The following is a 24619-nucleotide window of genomic DNA, read 5'->3' as shown; positions in this document are numbered from 1 at the left end:
AGGAGGCCCGGGACGCCGACAGCTGCCCTCGGAGAGGCTGAGCCTCCTCGGGGAGGAGCGGATTTCAGGGTATCAGCTGTGGGGGTCTGTCCCTGCTGGGTTCTGATCCCGTCTCTTCTCCGCAGATGGTATCACGGAGCCATCAGCAGAGGAGATGCGGAGAACCTGCTGCGACTCTGCAAGGAGTGTAGCTACCTTGTCCGGAACAGCCAGACCAGCAGGCACGACTACTCCCTCTCCCTGAAGTGAGTACACCTTGGCCACCTCCTGGGCCCTCGGCAGCCTCCAGCGATGTGTGGCCTGGCCCCAGTGTCTGGGGCAGAAAGACCCGCCAGTGTCCCCCAAGGAAACTTGCCAGCATGAGTTATTTCAAGCCTCGCTTTTCCAATTTGATCTTATTCTGGGATACAGAGGAATTTTTATGTCCTCTGTTTCTGCCCACCACAAAGAGGGGGGCATTTTCCTAGAATTTATATTAAATATCCAAGAATAGCTTTCACATGTATGGTGAGCCAGGGACTATAGAAGTGCTTAGCATGCCTCATCCCTCTCTCAACCCTCACACAGGACTTTGATGAGAAACATATTGTCCCCATTTTGCAGATGAGGAAACTAAGGCTCAGAGAGGGGCCATGGCTGGCCCAAGGGGCAGGGCCAGTACTCAAGGCCGGGTGTTTGACTCCCCACTGTTCCTGCTGCCACCGTGAGAACCACCCTTTCCTTATGTTCTAGGTTGCTGTTTGGGAAAGTTTCACTTTTAGGTGTCGCACAAAGGTTGTGAGGAACACTGGGAAGAGCCAGGAAGAATCTTGCTGGCGTTATCTCTTGTCAGGTCTTTCTGGATACGAGGCCCTTGCTTTCAGGATAGGTGGCCCTGCCATAAGAAAAGGGATTTTCGATGGAGGGCTTCATCATTTGGTGCTGTTACTGGATGGAACCCAACGGGTTGTCTGAAACCCATTTTACAGACAGGAAAACCGAGGCCTGGAGAGAGGAGGGATTTAAAGAAATAGTGACAGAACTGGGGTGTAAACCCAGGCCCTTCAGCCAGCAGAGACCACCAGGAGTGGTGCAGCCCTCTGCCTGCTCCCTTTCTGCTCTACTCGCCATTGTTCAAGGCCGTGTGATGGAGAGAGGGCCTGCTGGGATGCAGCTGTCAGGAGGGCCCTGTGCAGGCCGGGTTGTGTAGTCAGTAGGGTCAGTGCAGCCAAGGAGAGAGAGATTGGCCTGTGTTCTCTGCTCAGGACTGACCCCACCTGAGAAGGGACAGTGACAAACTGCAGAGCAGAGCCTGGGCAGGAAGCAGAGGCACTGGAAGGCCACCTGGAGAAGGGAGGGTGTGTGGAGACGGGGGGAACCACAGATCTCTCAAGGACATCAGGTCAGAAGTGGTAGATGGGAGAGTTATGGGCAGGCAGATTCCAGGTCAGTGAGAGGCGCAGTTCTCTAACAGAGCCAATCAGGAATCAGAGCGATCCAAAGCTGCCTCAAGAAGTAGCGAGTATCTCATCACTGGGGGTGTGCAACCAGGAGCTGGACAACCGCCTTGCTAGGGAAGACGTGGAGGGGATTTCTGAGCAGCTGGGAGGGCACTCAGGACAAACGGCACGTGCATGCTTCATCGTCCACCATCAGGCCTGACAGCTTAAAGAATCAGGCCAGTTATTGCAGCCCAGGAAAATTCAATACACTAAACCGTGGCTGGGCTGGAGGTGGCCAAAGCCAGAGGGCCACGGTGGGGTCGGGTGCACACCGCTGGCTGTGCTGCCTGGAGCCAGGGGGTCTTCAACTCCCCACTGCTCCATGCAGCCCCCTCCCTCCCTTGCTGTTCGAGGTAACCTAGCAACCCAGGTACCCATGAATGATGCTTCCAGATCTTCACCTTCCCACCTCAAGGTGAATTGTGCCTTTCTGGACTGCAAGAGGTAGAAGCAGCAGGTGACATCAGAGATGGGACTCCTCTGTCACCACCCTTCCCTGGTGACCCAGACAGCCTGCCCACTCCCTGGGCTTCCTCACTCTCATCACACTGGCAATCTCTGAGTTCCTCAGTGGATCTTATTCTTCCTGGAATCCTGTCATCTGGGACCAGGCCAGAGGCGTCTTCCCGAGAGGGCTGATTGAATGCACAGAGAAAAGGGTGGGGCTCCCCATGCCAGGCCCAGTCGTTCACCATGAGGGCCAGGGCCCCATCGCACTTCTGTTTATTCACTGGGCGTGTGCTGGGCCCCTGCACTGGGCAAGCCTGGATGGACATTGGGGCCCCTGGTGACCCCACCACAGCCCTGCCTGCAAGGAAGAAACAGCCTCCCAAGTTCCCAGGATGTTTTGGGGCTGAGGCGCCAGCATGGGAGCACACAAGGAATCTCGAGCCAGTGGCAGGAGTACTCATGCCAGCAGTGCCTGCGTTGTCCATTCCTCAGTGCCCTGAGCCCATGCCCTCCGTTATACAAACAGGCCCAAATGCTAGCTCACAGATGGGTCTTCAGAAGAGTGTTTCTGTCAAAGTCCTAAGAGCATAATTCCCTTTTCGTTCCTGGTTTGCTCCCTTCCCTAGACTGTAGGACCACTCTCGGGATGGAGAGTGCCTTGATTCTCTTCTGCTCTGTAACAGGCTTATAGTCCAGGGGCCGGGCTTCCCCACTCGCTGGCCTTGTGGCCTTGGCAGCCACATCACCTTTCTGAGCCTCAGTGTCCTCATCTGTGCATGAGAGGTGACGCTGCTCTCCTTACATCGATGCTTTTCAGTGTCTCTGGCTCTCGGGAGTTCCCCTGCCCGTGGGCTCAGCCACCCGTTGTCCTTGGAGTGCTGTGGCAGGATCCCCTGCACCTCCCAGGCGAGGGGAGGAGGTGGAGGAGACTGAGGGCGCAGCCCAGGGGCCTGCGCTGGGATCCCAGATCAGAGCACTCTGCCGTCAGGCCCAGGTTTGTCTTCCTGGACCCGTCCTGTCAGTTCTCATTATCAGGAAGTGCAATTTGGATGACTGATCTCTGCCCATGGGTGCTGGAGGTGGAGGGTTTAGTTTTGCATGCTTGTCAGGAGCCATTAGCTCCCAAACGCCAGAGGGGTGGTCTTACCTGGTCAGCTTTCTCTTGAAGAAGGCCAGAAGTGGGGAGGAGGGCTAGGCCATCCGTGGCTGGCCAAGGCAGCCTGCTAAGTGGAGGTGGGCTTGTTTTCCAGAGCAGCCTCAGTTCCCAGTGACCAGTCAGGCTGCCGGCCAGGGAGTGACACCTGGCATTCATCACCTCAACCACAAATGGAACTGCCCTGGTATTGAATGTCCCCCCTGCTTGGGGCAAGTGCCAGCTTTGCCAGCCACCATGGAGGTCCAGGGACTCTCACATCCTGAAGCCTCCCTGGTGGGGGTAGGGTGGGGAGTGGCATTATCAGGAGTGAGGTGCAAATTTACATTGGAATTCCAGCTATGTTATCATGTGAGCCTTCGGTCATGCTATGAGGGTATTCTAGGGTGGAAGAAAGTGTTTGGGGGAGTCTGGCCCCAGAGGACAGGGCCCTCCACCCCTCCCATCCTTTCCTCAGCAGATATTTATCAGAGCCCTTGGTACCAGGCACTGGGCTGGGCAGCAGAGGGAGCAGAGGTGAGGACATCCCGGCCCAGGCTGCAGAGCTCCCAGTCTGGGCCTTGTTGCTTGCAGGTCTTCACAGAGGCCCTTGGGGGCCGGAGCTGGCGCTGCAGTGAGAGGGTCTGGAGAAGCTGCTGCTCAGAGGTACACTTGAGCCTTAAAGAAAGGGTAGGCATTCCCCAGGCAGGGACAGTTGGTGGGCATCTCAGGTGGAGGGGACAGGCCAGGCAAAGCCCTCGAGATGCAGAAGAGCCTGGGCAGGACTCGCGCCCTGCAGAGGAGCTGAGACTCAGTTTTTAGTGACGGGGCCACTCAAGTGCCCACTCTCAGGCACCCGCCCGTATGCTTAAACCCCACTTCCACCCTGCAGATCCACAGCATTTCACGATTTAGAAAGCCTACGCGTTCGCCTCGGGACAGCCCCATGGGGTGGCCAGGGCAGAGATCACCATCCTCGTTCTCACCTTAGGGTAGAGGAAGCTGACCGACCAGCTGAGACTGGAGTGGAGGCAGAGAACTCCCAGCCCAGTGTCTCCCCACCCCCTCCCAAGCACTCCTTACACCAGCCAGAAGGTCATCGGAAGCGACCGTAGAGGCCTGCGTGGTCCAGTCCCTTTGCTTCATGGCTGGGGAGACTGAGACCCAGAGGGGATTTGTGACTGACCAGCTCCCCAGCTGGCAGTTGACCACACTGACAAGAGAGATGGCGACTGCTTCCCACTGTGGGGAGCAGGCAGGTCCCTGGACCAGCCTAAGTTGCCACCCACCTGCCCCTTCATCAAAACCCCCCGCACCTGTGGCAATCCAAGATGGCGCCTGCCTCCCTCACCTCCTCGCATCCAAGTCCCCTCCATGGCGGACGCCCCCACCCGTGAAGCAGTCTTGCAGAGGTCCTGCCTCATTGCTTTTGAACACTGCCCTCATCCCCTCCTTCTGCAGAACTCTCCCTCTTCCCCTCTCCAGCCTGACCTGACAGGGCATCAGACCCTTGGCGCCCTCTCAGCCATCAGCACACACGTTGGCCCCAGCACCAACCATTGACCCCTGCTACACTCACTCTAGCCTCGGGGAAGTGAAAGGTTGAGCTTTTAGAAGTTGGCAAGAAAACATCACCCTCTAACACAGTTTACTGTTTGGAAAGGCAAGCAGTGGGGGAAAGGGATGAAAAATCTCATTAAAAGGGTTCTTTAGACACTTTGGACTGTGAATGACTCTTTGCAAGTTCTAGTTTCATGAGGGAAACAGGACTCCAAAGACCAGAGGGTTTGCCGCTGAGGGCCGGGGAGGCAGAGAGAACGCCAGGGCCTCCTCGTACACCGGGCAGGCTCTGCCTGCTCTGGGCACCCCCCTGGGATGGGGGCAGACAGAGTGGCCCTCCTGAGGCCTCAGCAGGGATGCCCCTGCTCCTTTGACAAGGGCCCAGCCCTGTTCTCTTTAAACACTCAGAGCCCCAACTCCAGTGGGGAACATGGCCCCAGGGAGCCCTCACAAAGGGGCCTCAGCTTTCAAATCCCCAAAGGCAAACTTCACAGCATCCTTGCAAATGCATAGCCCAGATTCTGACCTCAGGAGCCATTTCTGGGGTCTGACCTTTTTCCATCAGGGGACAGCTCAGCCCTGATCACTCAGGAGCCTTCCTCAGCCCATAGCTCTGCCCCTTCAGTGTCTTGTTATTTAGTGGGCTTCAGTCTCCAGGAGTTCATAGCCCAAGCGGGGAAGAAGTGGTATTTACACGGGTAACTCAGATACTCATAGAACGTGTTTAAGGCTCCCCAAGGCAGAAAGTGCTCAGGGCTGTGAAAGAGGGAAGGAACCAGAAGAGGGGGTATTTGAAGGCTGGGCAGATCTTAGACCTGGGCACAGGGTAGAGAGGGCAGCCAGGCAGAGGGAATGGCACAGAGGCAGGAAGTGCAGAGCTTGTGTAAGAACAACAGATAACATTGATGGGAGCCAAGGAAAGGGGTGGCCCTAGTCATCAGGCTGAGGAACTGGGGACTCTAACCTGTAGGGCAGGGAGCGTTCCTGAAGGTTTTGAGCAGCGTCGCAGTCATGTCCCCAGAGCTGTATTCTAGAACCATTCATGAACCAAGGTGTCAAATGGAACACTACTCTGCCTCCCTCTCCCCGACATGTCCACAGACATGCCACCCGAGCTAGCACAGTCCAAGAGGTGGGCAGCATGTGGGCACGCGTCCCAAGGGGAGATCCAGGGCGGCCCTTTTAAAGATGTAGAGGGAAAAGCATGGGCTCTGCAGCCAGTGATACCTGGGTTCGAATCCTAGCACCATCTCTTACCTGCTGTGTGGTTCTCGGCCAATGACTTTACCTCCCTGATTACCACCTAGAAAGCCACGTAGGCCACTCTCATGAAGTTGTTGTAATAATTAATGCAGCTCAGCAGGTATATGCCAGTCTCCACTCCTCCCAGCTTTCCCAGAGCCTTTAGAAATTGCCGTGGAGGCAGCAAGGTGGACAGGGCCAGGTCAAGCGCCCTCGGGGTGCGTCTGGGCTATATCTGCTTCTGGATGACATGGGCCAGTGTCTTCCCCCGTTCCCATAGAAAGAGGGTCTGGCATTTGATTCGTAAATTTGCTTCCAGGTCCAAGACTCTACGGTCAGGACAAGCTGTCTTTCTGCTCAGTCCTAAGGATGGTGGGAAGGCCCCACCTCCTTCTCCAGGTGGGAAGGAGGGGGCGGGACAGGAAAATGCCTCCTGCTCTGATGGCTAAACGAGGCCCGTTAGGTTCCTGCTTGGAGCTGGGGGTTTGTGCTGACTGCTGGGCAGCCAGTCTTCACCCAACAGATGCTTCCTGGGAGGGTGGAGAGCGTAGCGGGGCCAGAGGAGCTGATGGGCTGCGTTCCAGGGGCGCTGGGGGCACATTTCTGTTAGAGTTGTTTTTCTTTCTTCTCTCCCCTCGTTGATTTATATAGTAGAGGAGAGAGTTTTCAAACAGTAGGCATGTCTGGGTCTAGGCAGGCGGGCCAGTGATTAATCTTAGTTTGTTGCTGCTGACAGCCAGGAGCAAGAAATAATAAAGGTTTGTGGGGCGGGGAGGGGCGGGGGATGAGGAAAGGCTGCTTGCCCTGAGATCATCGGCAGGGAGCACGGACTTCATTTCCCTCTGCCGTCTGAGCGCCCCTTGTCGGGTCGACATCTGAGGCTCCACCCTCTCAGCTCCATGGGGGCTGCTCCCATGGCCAAGCCCCCAGGGTAGTCCCCCAGACCACAGTAGAGCCTGACCGGCCGTTGTTGGGTTCCCTGCCCAGCATGACCTCCTGCTCCAGGATGTAGGACTCCATCACCACCACTTGCTCTCCTCCCCAGCCTGCCCCTGAGGGCAGAGCTTCAAGAAAGGCAGGTGTGTGCCGCCCGGGGCACTGCCCAGCTCTGCTGACCAGGGCCCTGGGTTCCTGGCTGCCTGCTCCCGTGACTCTGCACCTCTCTGAGCTGCCAGGTGGGTGTGAGGGCTGGAGATGGGGGAGTACAGAAGAAAGAGAGGTGGGGGTCAGGCAGACCGGCACAGGGGTAGCTGACTGACTCCAGGCAGACAGTGATGGCAGGAAGGGGTGGAGTGAGGAGGGGTTTTGACGTGGGCCTTGGGAAGTGAAGAGGGTTGAGGCAGTTGGGGATGGGCAGGGTAAGGAGCTGCCCATTCTCTGGAAACAGCAGCCCAGGAGGAGAGAAGCTGCCTACTTTCCAATCCACAGTTTTCAATATATCCCATCACTAACTCCTCCCCATCTCCCCAGGATAGAGGCAGCTCTGTGCAGCAGAAGACATGGGCTCTGGATCAGTCTGGATTGGGCTCTTGGAGCCCAGCTCTACCACTTACTAGCAGGGTGGTCTTGGACAAAGGGACTTAACATCTCTGAGCCTCAATTTCCTCATCTATAAAATGGGTTTTACAGAGGTATTCCTGAAGAGATGATATACGTGAAGTGCTTGGCATGTGCCCAGCAGGCATTAAGTGAGTGGTAGCCCACTGTCTTTGTTACAGACTTTGGAGAGCCATGGGTTATTGAGGAAAGAGCTTGGTGTGGTCCAGAGCCTTGAGAATTGTCTGGACCTGTCCATGCCCGCAGCTACTCCCCTTTATGGTGGTGGGATTTTAGAATTTATGCAGGCTGCAACTTGAGAAAATCCTGCATTGTTATGACTAAGACTCAAATCACAGGGCTAGAGTCAAATCTAGGCTGCCCTTGTTCTGGCTGTGTGACCTTGGGTAAGTCACTTAACCTCTCTGATCTCCCAGTTCTTGATCAGTACCTGAAGATGATGACCACTTCAACAGGCATTCCTTTCTGTCCCCCTCACTGTCCTGCTGACCCTCTATCTCTCCCTCCACATTTTCAGACATTATAAGTCGATTACAAGAACCAGAACCCGGTCCAGGACAGTAGCTCTCATACATTAAGTACACTTGATCAGAAATCTTGGGATTTAGGGAACAGAAAGAGACCTTTTACATCCCCTGGCCCAATGCCCTGTACAGGTAGAGAAACTGAGACCAGAGAGAGGAAGAAGCTTGTTTGCCTCCCGGCTTCCCATCCAGGTCCTGTTTTCTGGCAGCATTTGCATCGGCCTGAGACAAAGGGCAGGCAGGGAAGAGGGGCCGTCTGCCTCTTTGCTCTCACTACACAGAGGATTTCACATCCTTTCAGGACTGATGGAGGGAGACTGAACTTTCTGCTCAATTAGTGTGCGACGTGTTTTCTCCTTCTAAAAGGTTTAAAGGAAGTGGTACAATTAGGAGCTCCTCAAACGCCCTGTGCAGGAGACTAAATGAAAACAGTGAACTTCAGAGACAGAGGTTTTCAGAAACCCCGTCTGACCGCGGAGGTGTCTGGAAGGCAGATGGGGGTGAAGCGCTGGCTGCTGAGGAGGCTGCAACAGCTCAGCGGAGGCCTAGGGCAGTGGGAGTAGAACAGAGGCTGTGTCCTGGTAGAAGTGAAGAGGGTGAGAAAGAGCAAGAAGTCAGGGGCCTCATCCAGATTTCTGAACAGCCAAGTGAGTGGTGGCACCACCAGCTGCAACATGGACCTGGAATGGTTTTGAAAAACCCAGGAAACTCGTCCTAACTCAGCTGCCCAAAACCAGAGGCAAGGGGTGCCCGCACTCACACTGCCAACCCATTGTCCAGAGCACCCACCAGCCTGGCAGTGCCCAGCGTGCCTGCTGATGGGCTGGGTTTTCCCTTCCTGACTTGCTGCATCTCCCCTCCCAGCCAAGCACACGGCATTGCCCTTTGCTCCCCCGAGAGCTCCCTGGTCCCCTCCAGAGTCAGAGCCACCCTGATTACATTTCCAGCTGGTTTTTAATTATCTCATATCAGCCCCCATAAATCTCCCCGTAAGGCTCGCCTGCCGTGGGAGGCGTTCCAACTGTTGCCAGGAAGCCTCTTGTGCCCTGGGACAGCTTCCCTTCTGAGGCACTGGGTGGTCTCTTTAAATGAGAAAAATATTTCTTTCCAATCACATTTCTAACATCTTGTTAATAGGACTTATTTAATAATATTTTTGCAAAAGCCATCTGGGAATGGCGTGATTGGGAGGGCATGTGGGGTGCTGCAAGGGCAGGCCATGGTGACAGATACAGACCTTGTATCTGCCATCAGCAGATACAGCAACATGGAGAAAGATGCAGTCAGGGACCAGAGGACCAGGGCCTGAATCCCACTGCTTCCACCAGCCATGAGGGTCACCCAGCGAGTTATTTCACGTCTCTTGAGCCTCAGCCCCGAGGCTCAGGGACACACCGGAAGGGAAAGCTCTTAGTAAACCCTGAGTGTCTGTATGAATGCAGGTGGTGTTATTTACAGAGCCTTGTGCTTTCCCCGGGGGAGTATTGGGGGTCTTACTTTGCTAACAGCTAGGTAAATAACTCAAAGGCCCCCCCGGAGGAAATGCGATCAGCCTCCGCCCAGAGGCATTTGGCAGGGCTTGAAGCAACCAGCTTCATTCAGTAAAATCCCAAGGTTTCCTGTTCCCCATACCTTCAGACCCTTGCAGCCAGAAGGGTCTTGAATCATCCAGGTCAAGACCCTGGCTTTCAGATGAGAGAAACAGGCACAGGAAGGGAAAAGGACCTTCCCAAGGTCCCGCAGCGAGTTGCTGGCGGAGCCCAGATGTCTCGACTTCCATCCCAGGGTTATTACCCTTCTGAGCCCCTAACACTATATTTTCTCTCCCATTTTCTCCATAAACATTCTTGGTAGTTGCGGCAGATTTATAAAATCGGATGTCAGATTTTATAGCTCTCGTCTTTGCTCCCACAGTTCAAACGCTAAAGCTATAAAAATGATATTTTGCTGTGTATGAGTGTGGGTGTGTCACACTCACACGTGCACACACTTCCATTTTGTGCCTCGAATCTGCCCTTTTCTGAACGAAATTGGGTCATTTGTAGAGACATGGATGGATCTAGAGACTATCATACAGAGTGAAGTAAGTCAGAAAGAGAAAAACAAATATCGTATATTAATGCATATATGTGGAACCTAGAAAAATGGTACAGATGAACTGGTTTGCAGGGCAGAAATAGAGACACAGATGTAGAGAACAAACTTATGGACACCAAGGGGGGAAAGTGGCGGGGAGGGTGCGGTGGTGGTGAGATGAATTGGGAGATTGGGATTGACATGTATACACTAATATGTATAAAATAGATAAATAATAAGAACCCGCTGTATAAAAAAATAAATAAAATTAAAAAATTTAAAAAAAACCCTGGGGCTTCCCTGGTGGCGCAGTGGTTGAGAGTCCGCCTGCCGATGCAGGGGAAACGGGTTCGTGCCCCGGTCTGGGAAGATCCCACATGCCGCAGAGCGGCTGGGCCCGTGAGCCATGGCCGCTGAGCCTGTGCGTCCGGAGCCTGTGCTCCGCAACGGGAGAGGCCACAACAGTGAGAGGCCCACATACCGCAAAAAAACAAAACAAAACAAACAAAAAAAACCCTGCCTTTTTCTGGGCAGCCCTCCCCCAGTGAGCAGCCGCCATCCTCCTTCCAGCTGAGGGTGCTTTCTGCCACTTTTAATACCTTTTTTTTAAGGATTGCTTCGCCTAGGAGGAATATCAGAAACAATTGGTTTTGGCAAAGCTGGCTTATTAGAAATGCTTTAATTAGAACTTTTTTTTTTTTTTTTCCTATTTTCCTTTTGAAAATCTACACGCTGCTCACGGCCCTGGGCGGCTTGAGGACCAGCTTGTCACATTCTCAGCACAGACTTTCAGGGCAGGGGCAACAGTTCAGCAGTGTAGGTGTCACTGCTGCGTTCCTACCAGGCACCAGGCCTTTGACTGGATGGGCAGACAGAGGCACATCAGAGTCTAAGCTTGTGGTCCAGGCACGGGGACAAGAATAGGTGACTACTGTGATGGAGGGAGGTGTAGCAGAGAATAAGTAAGGGAGGAAGAAAGTGAGTCTGACTGGGGGCATCTCAGAAGGCTTCCTGGAGGAGGTGGCATGTGAGCAGGGCCTAGGACGATAATAATGTATTGGGAAGTAACAGAAAGGTAGAAGGATGATTAGGTTTGGTATTAGAGGAGAGGTCTCTGCAGTGTCCCCTCTCCCTGTGGTGCTAACTCCCTGTGGTGCCAACTTTTCAATTGTCCCCTCCACGTAAGCCCCCCGGGGCCCAGGTGACTAATAATATTGTGGACAGAGATGTGCCTTGTATACTCTGAAGTCCTAGTCAGCTCTCTCTGTCTCCCCACAGCTTCTGCATCTCTGGTCCTTTATCTTTTCCACAATTCCTTCCCACCACCCAACTTGCCAAAGAGTAGCCACATGCCCCTCATTTCCACCTGACACTAAAGGTGTGTACCCCACCCTGGCTGAACACAGCCTCCCAGGGAAAAACGCATTTACACGGTGCTGGGCAGGTGCTTTGCAGTCCCTGGTACCTGGTGTTAGAAATTGAAGAGGCTTCTGCAGCATATCCTCTGAGGCAGGTAGAATTGTGCCAGTAACAATGATTAAAAACTTGGGGGGGGCAGTATATGAGTTCTGACACAAGTTATGATGAAACCACTGAGGCGGCAAATGCATGAGGTGGTGTGTGCTGGGCACACCCACCTTTCAGATTCACGGTCTCCAAATGGGAGCATAATCCCATTTTGAGTTCAGATTTTCAGGCTAGAAAAATACTTTTTCCTGTCCTCAATTGTTCCAGTCTTACCCCCTGAAAATCTTCTGTGATGAAAAGAGGGTTGACTGTTTTACTTTTGTGGAAGTTGTGCTTTTAAAAAGCAATCAGTTCCAATAGTAAGTAACTTTTGGGAACTCAATTACTTGCAGCCATGCTGAAAAAAACTGTAATTAATGTGGTCAAACCCTAGCCAAATAATAAAATGAAAGCTTTGTTGTGTATCAAGGCAGAAATCAATTTCATTAGGGAGCAAAGAGCCGGAGATTTAATTTTGAGAAAACTCTCCACCCTGTGGACAGAGGTTGTCAAGAAGCTGCCAGAATGAATGCCCAACATGAGAGGATTCGCCCTCCAGAGCCCAGATTACTAAGGGCTGGCAGTGACCTTTCAGAATTACATTTGCAAACCTTCCAAGTGTGGCCACAGCCAGTGGGGCTTTTGCTTCTTAATGTTCTTGGACTGGTGCCCCTTTTGGTTTGGTCAAGAGGTGCATGTTGTCTGCACCCACTGACACTCGCATGCCAGTGAGATCCTGTCCCTTGGGATGGGGAGGAGGAGGAAGACAGAGGTGGACTCTGGAGGTCAGAAGACACCAGAAAGGAGTTCAGCGAAGGCTCAGGGTGTCCACATGGTGATGGAGTCGTGTCCAGACAGCAAGGCTAATGGCCAAGTGGGACATATACATTGGGGACACTGTCCGGTTGCAGGCCAGCATGTGTATGAGAGATTGTGAGCAGCAGGGGGGACCAGGACGAGAGAGGACAGCTGGAGAGGAGCAGCCACAGGTCTGTGCCTGCTTCTGTATTCTGCTCTCCAGGGGGCCTTCCCAGGGCAGGCAGAGCAGCTGTGGCCTGCTGGAATGTGCTAAGTCACATTTCAGCTCAGAACGTAGAAGGACTTTCTCGTGGTCAGAGCCATCAAAGGTTGGAAAAAGTTGTACCTGTAAGGAGTAAGCTCCCCAACACTGGGGGTAAGCCACAAAAGCTGAACATGAGGTGTGAATATGGACTTTGCATCATCAGACAGAATTAGAATGGTGGTTTTCAAACTTGAATGTGCATCAGAATCTCTTGAAGAGCATATTAAAATCTGATTCAGGTTCCAGAGGGGCCCAGGGAGTTGCAGGCTTAGCAAATCCCCAGGGACTTTGATGTAGGCTTTCTGGGGCACATTTGTAGAACCTCTATATTTGAGAAACCTGTACTCCTCTTCCAACCCTGAAACTCTGGGATGCCTGTAATGAAGGTCAGTCCTTTTGTTTAATATCTGAATAGTCATTCCTTCTTCATTGCGTGGTGTGAGCACCTATGTGCTAAGTTTCAAAGGTTTAGCAGTTTGTGGGACCTCAGTGGTCACCTAGTTCTCTCCCTTTGTTGTATAGATAGATGGGGAAACGGAGGCCCAAGAGGACAGGAGCCAGGGCTGGGACCAGGTCCCTGACATCCAGTTCAGAGCTCTTTTCACTGGCTTTCAGTGACTTTAAGGAATATCATAAAGTCCTCCCCATTTCACAGATGAAGAAACTGAGGCCCAGATCCCCAAGGACTGTTGGGAGCTTTTCCACTGAAAACCACCATCACCATCATTCACATGATGCGCAAAAGGCCCTTGGCCAGGGTGTCTGGGTGGCTTAGAGTCAACTGTGTGCCTTTGAAATTCCAGGGAGGAAGAACGGACCCTCAGGTTAGAGGCAGGACCACTGAGCACGTAGGTCTGTTTTAGCTTTCAGTTTTTAAAGGCCCTCCTGGGTTTTTCCTTCTTTACTTGTTTGAGTAAAACTGTGAGTTGGATCAGGTGCTTTGTGGGTGAGTCCCCTTCTTTGCTGTGCTAATGAATCAGTTGGTCAGTTAGCAAGGGACGCCCCAGCCAGGAAAGGAGTTGGGTCTGGAGGATAGTGAGGGTAAGCACTGTGCTTTAAGGACAAGGATGAGAATTGGGCTGTGGGGGGATTGCTGCCTTCTTCCCCCTCCCTGCACACCCACCTCCACCTTCCACCTTGTCACAGGCATTGCTGTCTACTCTGAGCATACAGAGGCTATGGGTAGTGCCCAAGAATCCCCTACAGCTAATGGCACAGGGGCGGGGTTGGGGGGGAAGGGGCACATTCTGGATTCACTGGAGAATGGGAGCAAACCTCCACCCCTTTCTGGGCCTTAATGTCATCTGTAAAATAAGAGCAGGGAAACACATGGTCTCAAAAGCCTCTGCTTGGTGTCTTGTCTATCTCAGAAATGTTGAATACAGAGCAATACACACAATACTGCCATAGACCAGTATTTTTTAAGCAGAGAAGCCTCTTTCCTCATCATTCCCATTCTGTTTTCATGTGGACCCTGCTGTGTAACAATGTGCTTTTGAGAGTGTTGTGAAACACCACTCCATGTTTGGGAAGGTTGATCTCAGGGTCATAAACACCATGCCCATAGTCACCCAGCGACGGAGCTAGGGCCAGAACCCAGGCCTGCCACCCCAGCCAGGCAGGCTGCCCAGCTGGAGGATGTGGTCCTGCTGCCAACGTGGCCATGAATGGCAGACCAGGCAGACAGGGAGACACGCTCAGTGCTCAGCCCGGGCAGCACGGAGTCAGCAAGGCAAACCAGATGGGCAGCAACTTCTACTCAGGCTCCTGCAGTGCAGGTGGGAACAAAGCCATGTCAGAACCCCTAGCCTTAACACCTGCCAAACTTGCTCATGCACCATCCAGCTCGGACCTCAGGATGGTTCTTACGGGTGGGCAGTGAAAACTCCATCCCACAGATGAGGAAACTGAGGCTCAGAGAGAGGCACAGCTCAGAGTGGCAGAAGGGGACTCAGACCCAGGTCTGGGTCCCCCTGGGTCTGCAGGTGGTGGTCCCTTTGCCCTTGTCTTGCTTTCCTCATCCCGGAGTGCTCCCCTCATCTCACTCCCCAGCCTCACCTGGCTCAACCCCAGGTTTCCAGTTCCCTTTTTGCCTATAAAAGCCCCTGTGCCCCCTCAAAGTCCTCTCCATGGCAGCTGGTGCTTACCCTTATGGCTGCCTTTGCCCAGTCCCTGTTCTGGACCTTCCTTCAGGTACCGTGTGTTCCCCCTGCACCTGCTGGTTGGTGGTGAAGTGGGAGTTGGCCCTTGGAAACAGCCTGGAGCCCTTTGAAGCCCTTTTGCAAATTCTGTGTTGTGTCTTAAGCCCTTAAATAAGGAGCCAGATGACTAACCTTTATCAGGTGTTCCTGCTTCCTTCACACAGGCATTCTCACTTCTCTCTCACAACTACTGTGAGGGTGGACTCTTTGTTACTCCCGTTTCACAGATGAAGGATTTGAGGCATGGGTGACTAGTGAGTTGCCACTGTTGAAATTTGGGGCTGGATTATTCTATGTTGTGGGGTTGTCCTATGCAGCATCCCTGACCTCCACCTGTAGATGCCAGCAGCTCCCCTGTCTCCAGACATTGTCAGATTCCTCCAGGAGAGAGGTAAACTCGCCCCAGTTGAGAACCAGTGCTCCAAGAAGAGTATGGGTGGAGAGAGGCTTGTCCTAGTAGAAGGAAACCCCCCTCTACCCCACCCCAGGCCTGAATGCATTCTGTCCATCCCGTTGGCACAGATGTTAAGAAGCCTTACTTTTGCCACTGTGCTGTCCTCAAGCCCAGGGATTCCCTGTACCTGCATGAGGATAGCCGTCCTGCCCTGCCTTAGTCCTCCTGGCCGAGGCTGGCACACCCTCCACACCACTGTGATGTCTCTCATTAGCTTGAAAACTTCAGCACTGGAGGAACCCCCTCTACCTTTTCCAGACGGGGATGCTGAGGCCCAGGGAGAGGGGACCTGACCAGCCAATGACATCAATGGGATCAGAGTTTGAACCCAGGCATCTGACTTCAGTTCAGCCACCACCATCAACCCCACGTGCTTCAAACACAAAAGCGTCTTTGTGTTCCTGGAAGAGTCCTCTTTCCCCTTCCTAAATCTCTGAAACATTTCATGTCACCCCTCCCCCTGCCTCCACCTCTCCCCTTGCAGTTTTCATGTGCACTTGCTGGAGCCTGGGGACTGCTAGGAACACTGACCAGAGAGACTGCAAAAGTCATCCAGCCTGCCCCCATGCATCATTACCCTCCCACTTACACACTCCCAGTGATGGGAGGCTCACTCCCTCAGCTGTCAGTCTGGATCATTAAAATCCTCCTGCCTGACACTTTGTTAGTCTCCTCCTGAAAAATTGCCCCAGATCAGTTCATTTTGACCTATGCTGCTTTGCGTGGCACAAAACAAGCCTTATGCCCCTCCATGTTTGCCGCGAGATGCATCTGCCGGCTCTCCTTCTGCCTGGAGATGGCGTTTCATCGTGATTTACTGAAGGCCCTCTCCCTGAGCCGCCAACTTAGAGCTTGAGAAATGCCCAGGCTTCCTGGGGAGGCTTATCACTGCCAGTGTGCTTATTGAAAGCCTAATTATTTGGTTGTAAATCAAGTTGTTTGACTCAGCGGTGTTCACATTTAGATGTTTGTTCACCATAACTTGGCGCGTGTGTCTTTCGCTTGTCCCCCTGAAGGCTATTTCGGAAGGCGGTGGGTGGCATGTGACCTCATAAGCCCCTTCCCGCAGCTCCTCAACCCCTAGAACATGCCAGCTGGAAAGGGCCTCCATGCCCCTCACCCCATGCATTGCACAGTTGGAGAACCCCAACACACAGCTAGAGGGACTCACGTCCTGGTCCGCTGGCTCAGAAAGCCCTGGTGTCCTCTCGCTGTGACTCAGGCAGGTTGCTTCTCCCTCTGGCCCTTGGTGTTCTCGTGTGTGCAGTGGGTGTCTTGCAGATAATGCCAGCCCTCCCAGCTTCTTTGTAAAGCCACAGGTTGGTCCAGTCCAATGGCAGCGGTGGCCATCACATTGTACACGTTTGTTCTGCCAGGCTCCCAGGCCCTGTGCTGGTAGTTCACAGCATGTGCAGATGCCAGCCTGACATCCTCAGGAGATGTCAGCCAGGTACCTTGCCCCCGCCCCATCACTTGAGATCTGGGTATTTTTTTCCCACAGCAGGCCCAGGGCTCTCCTCAGAACATGCTTCTCTGCAGGCACTCATGAGTGTTTCTGGAGCGGCTTGTTTCACAGATGTGACAAGGAGTTTCTCTGTAGACACTTACCCAGCAAAATATCCCATCTCCCAGGAGGTCAAAGAGCAGACGTCCTGAATCGGAGCCATCTGCTTGCAGAGGCAGCGTTGCCGAGCAGGGGGCGGGGTTATGGCAGGAAGTACCTGTTTTGTAGGCCCCTAGGTGGCCATGGAGGCAGGAGGTATCTTGCCATGGTCACCCTCCAGGCTGGCTCCCTTGGGATGCTCCCTCACCCAAGGTCACAGCAAATCAGCATTAGAGCCGGGCCTAGAACGCACCTATGCCCAGTTAATTCGATACAAACGTCCGTGTCCATCTCCACTCCAACTTGGGTGCACACTTGTGGGGTCAGAAGGACCTGATGGGCTGGTCTCATACCCTCCACGCTGATCGCAAGACCTGTGCTCCGAGAGCTCTGAGGGTGAATGCTGGTTGCTGTTGTCATGCTCATGGAAAGCAGGCGACACCTCCCTCCCCTGAGAATCATCCTGCAACCAACTGTTGAGGACATTCAGATGCCCAATTTCATCCTTCCTCTTCTCTTAACCGATCTGGCCTCAGGAATCTTTGTACAATGTAAGATTCAACTTTTTAATTAAAATAACCCACAAGAAGAGGAAGAGATACAGCCACTTTGAGATCTGCTGGGCCGCAGAGTGGGGAGGGCCTGGGCCCTCAGGAAGACGTGGTTTTAGGAGGGAACTTGTGTCACATTCATTTTGTTTATCTAGGTCTGGGCAGGGGCACTGGCTGGCTCTGTACCTGGGAATGATTTCTTGTAGAATCCCAAGGAAAGAAAAAGGTTTGACCCATGCTTCTCTGTGGCTTGTGGCTTCCCTCAAGTGAGACTTCTCTTTCCAATTTGAGAGGCAGGTGCCTTTGTACCCGCTGCAGAGGTGACCCTCTAGGTTCTCCCCACGGCTCTGCCCCTCACTAAGCTGGCTCCTCCTGGGACCAATGCTGACCAGGCAAAGCAGCCACTGTGTCTGGCCTTGAAAGAGGCAGCTTCTACCCTGGCTGGACCACACTCGGGGACCTGGTGGAGTCGCCACCAGCCTGCCCTCTGGAGCTTACAGTCCAGAGAGGAGGATGCACAGGGCCTCATTTCCTTGGCCCAAGATAGACACTCACTAGATAGCTGCTGGGTGGATGGATGGACAGATGAACGGAGTGCTCGGCTGTGTGCCAGGCATGTGCTGAGAGCCCAAAGGGGAATAAGGCTTGACCTGCTGAGAAACGTCCCAGTGACCAGAGTTCCTGACCTCAGGAGCTCACAGAGCTGCAGGGACCTGGACACCTGGATCCGTCTGGTTGGGTGGCTAAGCAGGGGAAGATGAGGCTGCAGTGGTAGTGTCAGGGCCCTGAGTGCTTACCACAGGCTTCAAAGTCAGACAGACACAGTGAAATCCTGGTCCCACCGTGTCCCACGGGACAAGGCACACAACCTCCTTCAGCCTCAGTTTCCCCATCTGTAAACAACGGTAGTCACACCAAGCAACTTATCAACCTTGCTGTGGGCTTAAATGAGGTAACATGTAGCAGTGGCACAGCTCAGTGCCTGGTGCACGGTAGGGTTCGAGCATTCATTCTGCAGTGGCAGTGGGGAGCCCTGGACGGTTTCGAGCTGAGGGACAATGTTCTGGGGCATCTCAGTGAAGAGAGCAGCTCCTCAACCACCTTTCAGTAGAGGTAAACCAGAGCTCACCTCTGTGTGTGGTTTCCTGTAACCAGGTCCTACATGCTAGTCCCAAAGGGCCATTTCCTTGCCTTCTCCTGCATAAATATTATATGCAAGTATTCTTAAGTCACTTCATCGTGAAAAGAAGCGATTTAACATAACTATTACCCAAGATTCTTCATGAAATATGCATCAAGCAATTAGGTCTAAAAGCAAGAGGTGAGGCCTCGCACCCTGTTCGGGCCAGCAGCTGCAGGCTGAGTGATGTTTTATTAAAGCCCATGATTATGAGACAAGGTGGGGTCTGTTATTAGGCCCAGCGCGCCAGGCACGTTTGATAATCCTGGTGATGAGGAGGTGCTTTTTGTGATGATAATGAGCCATTTGAACGCCCTGACAGCCACAGCATCCCCAGCCTCTACCAGCCTTACAAGACTCATTAGTCAGGTCACCCACTGGAGACACCCCTAATTGTGACTTAGCTCTTGCAAGATGTCCTATCAAAGGAGACGGGGCTGACACAGGAGCTTGGCAGGCGGCGGCCTGTCTGAGCTCCCCGGGGACCCATGCCTTCTCAGAAGCCATGATGGGAGGTGGCCTGGGACCCGGCCCACCTGGCCGTGGACGCGTGGGCCCCAGGTTCTTGCCATAACCACAGCCTACCTTGCTGTGTGCCTTGAGCCAAAGTGCTGCTCTCTCTGACCTGTTTCCTCCAGGGTACCCCAAGAGGGTGAAACGAGATGGTCCCCAGGTTGCTTCTTGCTCCAAAAGCAGCGTCCAGAGCACCACAGCATCCTTGGGCATGCTGGTTATCTGACGCACCCTCTCTTCTCCCTGGAAAATTTAATCTTTTCTCTTCTTGTGCTGGATATTGTCTTCTAAGTAGAGTTGGGAGTCTTTTTTTTTTTATATATATAAATTTATTTAGTTAGTTATTTTGGCTGCGTCGGGTCTTTGTTGCTGCGCGCGGGCTTTCTCTGGTTGTGGCGAGCGGGGGCTACTCTTCGTTACGGTGCATGGGCTTCTCGTTGCGGTGGCTTCTCTTGTTGCAGAGCACGGGCTCTAGGCGCACGGGCTTCAGTAGTTGTGGCACGTGGGCTCAGTGGTTGTGACACGTGGGCTCAGTAGTTGTGGCGCACGGGCTTAGTTGCTCCGCGGCATGTGGGATCTTCCCGGACCAGGGCTCGAACCCGTGTCCCCTGCATTGGCAGGCGGATTCTTAACCACTGCGCCACCAGGGAAGCCCCCGAGTTGGGAGTCTTTAAAGCCATCCCTGGCAGCTGTTTTTAAATCTTCAACTGTTGTTAGGTGGCACCTCACTCGTGGAGACCTTGTGACCGATCAGGGTATATCACTGCCGCACACCCCGTAGTTATGTGTTGACAAGGCTCTGCCGGACCTTTGCATAAGTCCGGGTTTGATAGATTATCTCAGGAAGAAAGCCTGCTTACCTTGCAGGGCCCACCAACTCCGTGTGACGGTCCCTCCGTGGCTGGGGGCTCCGCCGGTCAGGACACACTGTCCCCGATCCCCAGGATGGCCTTTCACTGCTAGCCCCTGTGCTGCTCTGACCCATCATCAGCCCTGCAGGGTGGGTGTCGTGGGGACTGAGGCTTGGAGGCAAGGAGTCACTCACTCAGGCTCTGATGCTTCTCGCCCACCATGCGCCTGGCCTCACGTGGAGTGTTGGGGGCTAAGTAGGGCTCTCTCCTGGAGCTGGACAGTGCTGAGGTCAGGAGCGTGGGCTCTGGGAAAGGTCCACCAGGGAAGGAAGCAGCATCGCCACTGCTGATTGCTGTGTGACCCTGGGTCAGCCACCTCCCATCTGAGTCTCAGTGCTTAGCACATGGCCTGGCTCACAGGAAGTGCCCAGGACACATCAGCCTGAGGGCCATCCGGGCCAGTACCCTGTGACAGCAGCACTGGAGGCCGTGGGCAGTAGTGGAGGGGGGTGGAGCTTGAGGCTGCCTCGACCCCTTCCTGCAGGAAGCCCTCACCGTGTGGGCAGCAGATTATGCTCATACACATGGAATCCAGGACCTTAGGCCCAGAAGCACCCTCAGAGGCCATCCAGTTAGTCTCCCCATGGATCCAGTGGGGGCAGGGAATGAGCCCAGTACGGCCCAAGGAGAGCCTCGGGTCCAGAGAACCAGAGGGTGCAGTGCGTGAGCCCAAGGGGAAGGGCTGTTCCTGCCGGGGCTGCAGGGTGAGGGCCAGCTCTCCCTCTGCCAGGAATGGTCAGGCCCTGGACTCGGGTCACGGGCCTGAGTTCTCTGCCTTGGGCTCCGAACTTTGTAACCGCCTGCCCCCTCAGTACAGCCCAGCTCAGGGTTATAAACTAGTGTGTACTGAAATGCGAGTGTCAGAAGAACAAACAGTGGGCCTGGAGAGTCAGGAGGGACTACAGGAAGGTACCAGCGGCTGCCTGTGTCTGTTGAGGTGGAGGCGTTAGTGTGGAGTTCCTAATATCTGGTGACCTCGCAAGCCCTCAGCCTGGGAACAGAGGAGCTTCAGCTTCTGGCTCTGGCTCTGTCCTCTGTTACCACCATCCCTGCCCACTTCCCTCACTGAATATTTTAAGAACAACTGGTGTGAAAATATCCCATTAACCTGTATGAGTTATTCTCTTTAACCTCCTTAGAAATTAAACCAGCTCCCCCTGCAACTTCGTACCTGCAGTGCCATCAGAGCTTTGGCACTCAGACCAGCTCACAACTGGTTGCTGTGATCTAACACATCCTGCGCTTTGCAGCCTCAGCTGTAGACTGTGGTACATAAAGCCCAAAATATCACCTCACACAGAGGGCATGACATGTCCAAGGCCACACACACCCACCATGTCACTCACCTGCAGCTCCAGCTCTGCTGTCTCCCATACACACCCCTTCTCCAGGCAAAGCTGAGCACGTGGCCTCCAAGAATGCACAGCTTTTTAACTGTCCACCGGTTTTCTTAGCCACACAATTTCAGCCCTGCATTCAAGCAATTACAGCCCTTTCCAGGCCAGCACAGATTTGCCATCTCTCCATGGATGTGGGTAGCAGGTAGTGGAGTCTTCACTCAGAGGGAGTTGCACGTTTTTTCACTTAAGGCACGCACCAGTTCCTTTCTAACGGCTTAAGCAAGTGTGCCTCCTGCTTCTCAGATGTGACAAGACAATTCTCCAATGAAATGACCCTTCACTGAGGAGCAGAACTTGCCACAGGCTCTGTAATTAGAACATTGTTAGCCTTAAAAAATCTTGATTTAAATTTCAGTTCTTTATAGGAATTATTCTCTCTTGAAACATAATTGCTCTCCGAATGATTTCCTTTAAGCTAAGGGTGACATCTCTAAATACGTTATTATGAGCAGATGTATTGCTCAGTGCCTGCACTTCATTAAGTATTTGCTCTGCCCATTTGAAAATGGTCCTGGAGTCCAAATTGACGCATTAATAGAGCAGGCGCCGGTAGGCGTGGGGAACCCGGTCCTGGATGGAAGAGATGTGGGAACAGCTGAAGCAAGAAGAATCAAAGCTCAGAAGGGCTACAAACTGCAAAACTGTGTCCACACGGAGCTCTCGGCCTTGCCTGGGGTGGGCCTGGTCTCCTAGGAGCCGGGCCTCTAGGGCTGCTCACAAGTTATCAGTGCCCAAGGATGGGCTCTGGAGAAGGCGCAGGAAGTCAGAGCCCCAGCTTTCTCACTAAGTAACACACCCTCAGTAAATTTGGACTGTGCTTTGGAAACCAAGCATCCACAAGTGTGGTGGCTCAATCTTGGAGCTGAGTGAGCAGGGAAAAGGCAGCCTGAGCACAGGCAGGTTGATGGAGGGGTTAGTGACCCGATGTGGCCAGAGTCCTGGGTGGGAGGCGGGAGAGGTCTGCTAGGGCCAGGTGGAAACAACACCCCACCCAGCATGCTGGTGCAGCTGGCAAGCTGCGAGGGTCACAGATATAGGGCTCTGCTCTGACCTCCAAGGAACCCACCCACTACCCATTTCGGAGGATGCCGAGCATGGTGGGCACAGAGCCTGCACAGTCCTCTGAAGCTCTCAGGGGAATTGAGAAGATGGATAAGTAATCACAGTTCAGGAAGGCAAGTGCTGATGGAGGCGTTATATCCTCGGCGCAGCTGGAAGAAGGAAGGAGCTCTGCCAGTGGGAACCTGGAAGACTTCCTGGCAGAGGAAACACTCCACTTGGGCCTTGGAGAAGGAGGCAGGCAGGGTTTACTGAGCAGAGAGAGGAAGCACAGACAGGAGAGTGCCTGCGTTGGGGCAAAGCCGGGGAGCACAATTCTCCCCAGATTCTATTGGCTTAAACTAGTCACGTGGCTACAGTGGATACAAGGGAGGCTGGGAAATGTAGTCCCTGGCTTGGCAGTTCCATACTACTGAAGAGAGAGCATCAGTTTTTGGAGAACAGCTCGCCTGTCATCCTGCCACACTCTGTTTCCTAATCTGTAAACTGGGGGTGATGACCCCTGTCCTGCCTACTTGTCAGGGCATTGGGGACTTAAACATTGTGCCTGCCAGGCAAGGCTTAAATTCTCATCTGCATCAGTAATAGGAAGAGGGGCCAAGTTTGCGGGTTTCTTTGTTTTCCTGAGGAAGTCTCTCAAAGCTCCTGAGGTCGAAAGATTCTCCTGCAGCCGTGTTTGCTGCTGATTCCCTGTCTGCTGCTGGGATTGAGGGGGCTCTTAGGTGCAGCAGCATTTCGGCCGGTCCTGGGTTCTGTTCCTGGCTGGGAGAGGTGCAGCTCAGGGCTGCTTCTTGGCTGGGATCTCTTCTGTCCTGGGCAGCAAGGAATCTTCACACCTTAGCAGGAATATGGCCAGAGGGAGAGTTCTCTCGGATAATGAGTGTGAATTCATGACACACCTCGGTTCAGAGCAAAAGTGAGTAGCTCTCTGGGAATTGCTTTCCTGATTGATCTTGGGCCTTCGTCATTCTGCACATCCTAATAATCTCTGCGCTTTGTTCACAGGAGCAACCAGGGCTTCATGCACATGAAACTGGCCAAAACCAAAGAGAAATACGTCCTGGGTCAGAACAGCCCCCCGTTCGACAGTGTCCCAGAAGTCATCCACTACTACACCACCAGAAAGCTGCCCATCAAAGGGGCCGAGCACTTGTCCCTCCTCTACCCCGTGGCTGTGCGGACCCTGTGAGCCCCTCCCTGCCCTGTGACGGGGCCCAGACGTGGAGGAGCCGGTGGCCCCTGCCAACCCGCCCGGCCGCTGTTGCCAGCCATGTCCAGTTTGTGTCGTGTGTATGGTACTAGCACACCACTGCATGTCTCTAGAATGCTGTTGCCACTCACGGGGGCTGGAGAAAGCCTGGATAAAGACTGAGGGACGGCTAGCCTGCCACCGCAGCCCCTCCCCCAACCCCTCTTCGAGTTTCTGTGAATTAAAATATTTGCAAATCCAAAGAGATGCCTTCCAGGATGAACAAAAGAGAGCAGCTCCGAGGGGCGGGGCGGGAGCTCCTGGGGTTGCGGCTCTTTGTTCTCCAGCCGTCAGGAATTCACACCTGTGTACAGGGTGCAGTTTTCCCACCGGGGCCCCACTGGTGCTGGGAGCCAAATGCTGGTGCTTTGAGAGCCCTGAAGGCCCTGGGAATCCCGCCTCCCCTCTGGTGTGTGTGTGCGAGTGTGAGCACATACGTGGGAGAACATGGCCACACACAGATGTAAGCCCACTAATCCACTTTTAGTCACTCAGTGTAATCATTAGGAGATCTCCAAGGAATCATTGTGCAGTCAAAAAAAGGATTCAATTATTTATGAATAGGGTGTGTAAATAAAACAGTCATTTAATATATATTCTTATCCCTTTTTTTAATATACTGCAGTGGGTCTCTGGGGGGGCCAGTGCTTACCTGCGGGTTTCATCCCCAGAGCAAGGTGTGTCCCCTCTGGGCACGCGGGAAGGAGGCAGAGCCCCCAGCTCAGGGCTGAGGCAGCCGCTGAGGCAGAGGGATTTGCTTTGCCCCCTGAGAGTCAAGCTGCAGGAAGGGGCATTCAGGCTCCAGCAATGGTAGCCTCAAATGTTGACTCAGCACCCACGCTCCCCCTTCTGCCTACAGCAATGCAGTGATGGCAGGTCTGTGTTAACCCCTCAGGTGCTCAGCACC

The 24619-nt window shown here is 53.6% G+C and overlaps 1 protein-coding gene across 1 annotated transcript in view; it reads left to right on the top strand.

The window, feature by feature from the left end:
* The window catches only part of SHB (SH2 domain containing adaptor protein B), a gene marked incomplete at its 5' end in the record, with an annotated part of 132726 nt that extends 108427 nt beyond the window's left edge, over positions 1-24299 (top strand). Inside the window, 2 exons of the mRNA XM_079705843.1 lie at positions 126-245; positions 23469-24299. Coding sequence (XP_079561969.1) covers positions 126-245; positions 23469-23652 — 304 coding nt within the window. The 3' untranslated portion in view covers positions 23653-24299. The remainder of the gene's footprint in view (positions 1-125; positions 246-23468) is intronic.
* Between the last annotated feature and the right edge of the window lie 320 nt (positions 24300-24619).

This window comes from Hyperoodon ampullatus (genome assembly GCF_949752795.1).
Source record: "Hyperoodon ampullatus genome assembly, chromosome: 6".
NCBI classification, from domain to species: domain Eukaryota; kingdom Metazoa; phylum Chordata; class Mammalia; order Artiodactyla; family Ziphiidae; genus Hyperoodon; species Hyperoodon ampullatus.
The sequence above is the reverse complement of the archived record's forward strand: the minus strand, read 5'-3'. Positions and strand labels throughout refer to the sequence as shown.